General features: G+C 32.6%; 1 protein-coding gene across 1 annotated transcript; it reads right to left on the minus strand.

The window, feature by feature from the left end:
- Positions 1 to 503: 503 nt before the first annotated feature.
- Positions 504 to 1,641, minus strand: LOTGIDRAFT_206546 (hypothetical protein; the record flags this gene model as incomplete). Its single annotated transcript, XM_009058102.1, has 1 exon — positions 504 to 1,641. Exon 1 carries the CDS (start codon positions 1,566 to 1,568, stop codon positions 504 to 506), a length of 1,065 nt encoding a protein of 354 aa, XP_009056350.1. The 5' UTR covers positions 1,569 to 1,641.
- Between the last annotated feature and the right edge of the window lie 1,446 nt (positions 1,642 to 3,087).

A 3,087-nucleotide genomic window follows, 5' to 3' on the forward strand; every position in this document is an offset into this window, starting at 1 on the left:
CACTAGATTTTATAATCTCTAATGTCTGACTATATTCAGCTTTGAATTGAGTTTTTTCTCTAATTTCATAAATATTCAAATTTTCAACTGTTTGCCATTTGTCTTAGAATGTCTTCGGGTCTATAGAAATATAAGGTTCAGTTATTTTTCATTCTGAAATAGACACACTTCCCTCCCAGAAAGTTCACTTGAAAATAAACTACTTTCGGACTGACAGTGGTTAACATTTTCATCAACCCAAAGACAATCTTAGACTCTCAGTAATATTTTGTAATTGATATTTCAATTCATTCGAAAATGATTGCCAAATTCCAATTCAGAAAACAGTGCAGTCAGACAGTAGATCAGTGGACCTCAGTGAACCAACAAAAGGTAGGGAGCTGATTGAAGGAGGGCACACGCGCTTGTCCTTCCATTTTGGGAGTCTAACGGCAAGCAATAATCACTTCAGGGTACCCTGAGCCCTCCCTACAAACACCACTGCTTCATATGTTTGATCATTATTAGAATGCTGGCTTTATCAATTGACATTCATCTAGTTTAGTAATCAGAGACATAAAATTCTTCCATACAGCTGTATTATTGAAACATACTGTTCCTCCTCCACGCCTAAACTGTGTACCCATTCTATTGATGTCTCCAATACAAACATATCCATTAGAAGTTACTCCCCATTTACTGTGATCTTTTTCCTCTTCGAATTGTACATTTTCTTGAAATTTGATCCATTTTACGTTGAGTACTTTAAAGCTAGAAGTGCAGTTTGAAGGCAGTTTGTCTTGTCCATTCTGCCATGTTTCAGTCCACATATCTGCTTTATAATGGGGGGCCACTAAACTTGAATACAAATCTTGACCAAAAGTCCCACTTTTTGCAAAGACAGTGAATGTCGTTCCCATGGATGATTTAAAACTAACAGTATGATTTGTAGTACTAGAAACACCAAAATTTAAAGCTTTCCACATGTTGGGATATTTGAGTTGCATTCCAGGTGGCATCCATCTTTCATAGAATCTAGGGTAGTTAAACAAAAATTGTTTACCAATTTCATCTATGACATTGCTGTTGTAGGTCATACATAACAAGCTCTGACCAAAATCAAGAGCGGAGTGTGGCCAATAATATCCTTCATCTTTATATCCTGGAAATCGTGGAACACTGTGAACCAACCAGAATCCTTTCTTCTGGTCGAACAACACCATGCCTTTTGTGTGACCGTGTTTTGTGTTTTCATGTTTTTGTGGACTCCAATCATTATATAAGGCAAAGAAATCAGATTTTGATCTATTTTTTGATGTATAGAACTGCTGCAGGGTATGATAAATTGCATGAGTTGTACTGTTCAGACTATATTTAGATAATTGAAAATTTGGCACATTTGGATCCATATAATAGTGACCATCTCCATTCTTTAACATTGGATCAATATTATGACGCAAGAATGGTAACTTGTACACAATAAACCAATCCACTGGTTTTCCATGTAAATCCAAACATTGGTAGCTTATTACAATGTCAACCAATTTAAAAAGATAAATTGTCAGGAATAATAAGCTCTTCATTTTCATTTTTCAATCAAAAATCCAGCTAACTTCATAACTTAGACCTATATTCAATACATATATACATTATTACTTCCTCTGTTGTCCTACTTTCATTTTTAATACAATCTATTTATAGAAAGGGCTGGATTGGCTGTGCATTCAGAACAGTTTTATCTAACTTTGTAATTGTATAGTTCCAGGTAACAAAGTTATGTGGATTACATGGAAAATGTCAAATTGGTCATCATTCAATCCTTTTGAAGTCAATTCAATTTGATTACAAAAGAATTCATAAGAAAATACAGTCATTACCATGAATCAACCAAAAGATATTTCAATAAGGCCATTCATAAGTTATATTCAGTTAGTTTCTGTTTTGTTTGTATTGTCTGCAGAAAATTTAACTTAGCCATAATTCTCTCAAGAAAATTTCGAGCTTTAAGACTTGCTTCCAAATTAACATCATTAACTTTTGATATTAAAGTACAAACAAAAAAGATATAGTGATCACCAAACGTAATACAACCACAATTGTAATGGCAATAACCCATGTTAAATATTTTTTGACTTTTTTCATGATCTGATGATAATAAACTGTTCCACCAAGTTTCTTTAAAATCTGTAGAGAATTGTGCCTTCTAGAGTGTTAACAAGCTAACAATTTAGCCCATTTTCAAGATCAATAACTCATATTGACTATTAAACATTCAATAGGGTTCAACCTTCAACCTTTCTTTAAAATCTGTCAATAATTCAACCTTCTAGAGTGCTTATGAGCAAAAATTGAACGCATTTTCAAGAACAAGGGCAAGAACTTTTACTGAATGTTTTTAGATTTTTTTTTATTTTCAATAGGGTTTATCCTTGGGTAATAAAAACCCATTTCACTCAGTTTTGTCTAAATCCATCAAGAATAATACCTTCTAGGCTATTTACAAGCTAAAAATTGAGTGTGTTTTCAAGAACAAGGGCAATAACTCATATCAAATATTTTTATTTTTTTCCCCCTCTTTATTTTCTGCATGTGTAAACAAGTAGTTTATCTACCTGTCAGAATTGTTTATATGTCTGAATATCGTAGGTATGGTAGACATATCTTAATTTGAGGGAATCAAGTAGAAACTTCGACATTCCTATAGCCAGGAGCCAGAAATTTTATCTTTGAATGTACACATTATTGAAATCATTCCAAGTTTTTAAATCTGCCAAATTTGTATTTATAGTGTATAAAAATTCTTCTATAAACTCATCACTTTTAGATACTTTTAAAGGGATTGTAAAGAGGTTTTCTAAAACAATTTATGTTTTTCGGGACAGCATCAATTTGTAACAGATGTCTGTGGTTCCTACAATTCCACTAAAACTAAGTGTTTGATGACGTAATTAATTGCAAAATATGCTTTTACAATGCATTGAGTCCTAAGGAATTAGTGATGTCATATAAAACTGCAATTTTAGTGGAATTGCAGGAACCACAGACATCTGATTAAATATTGGATACACATAATACTTTTTAAAAAACCTTTTCAATCCCTTTCATACA

This window comes from Lottia gigantea (assembly GCF_000327385.1).
Source record: "Lottia gigantea unplaced genomic scaffold LOTGIsca_32, whole genome shotgun sequence".
Lineage (NCBI taxonomy): Eukaryota > Metazoa > Mollusca > Gastropoda > Lottiidae > Lottia > Lottia gigantea.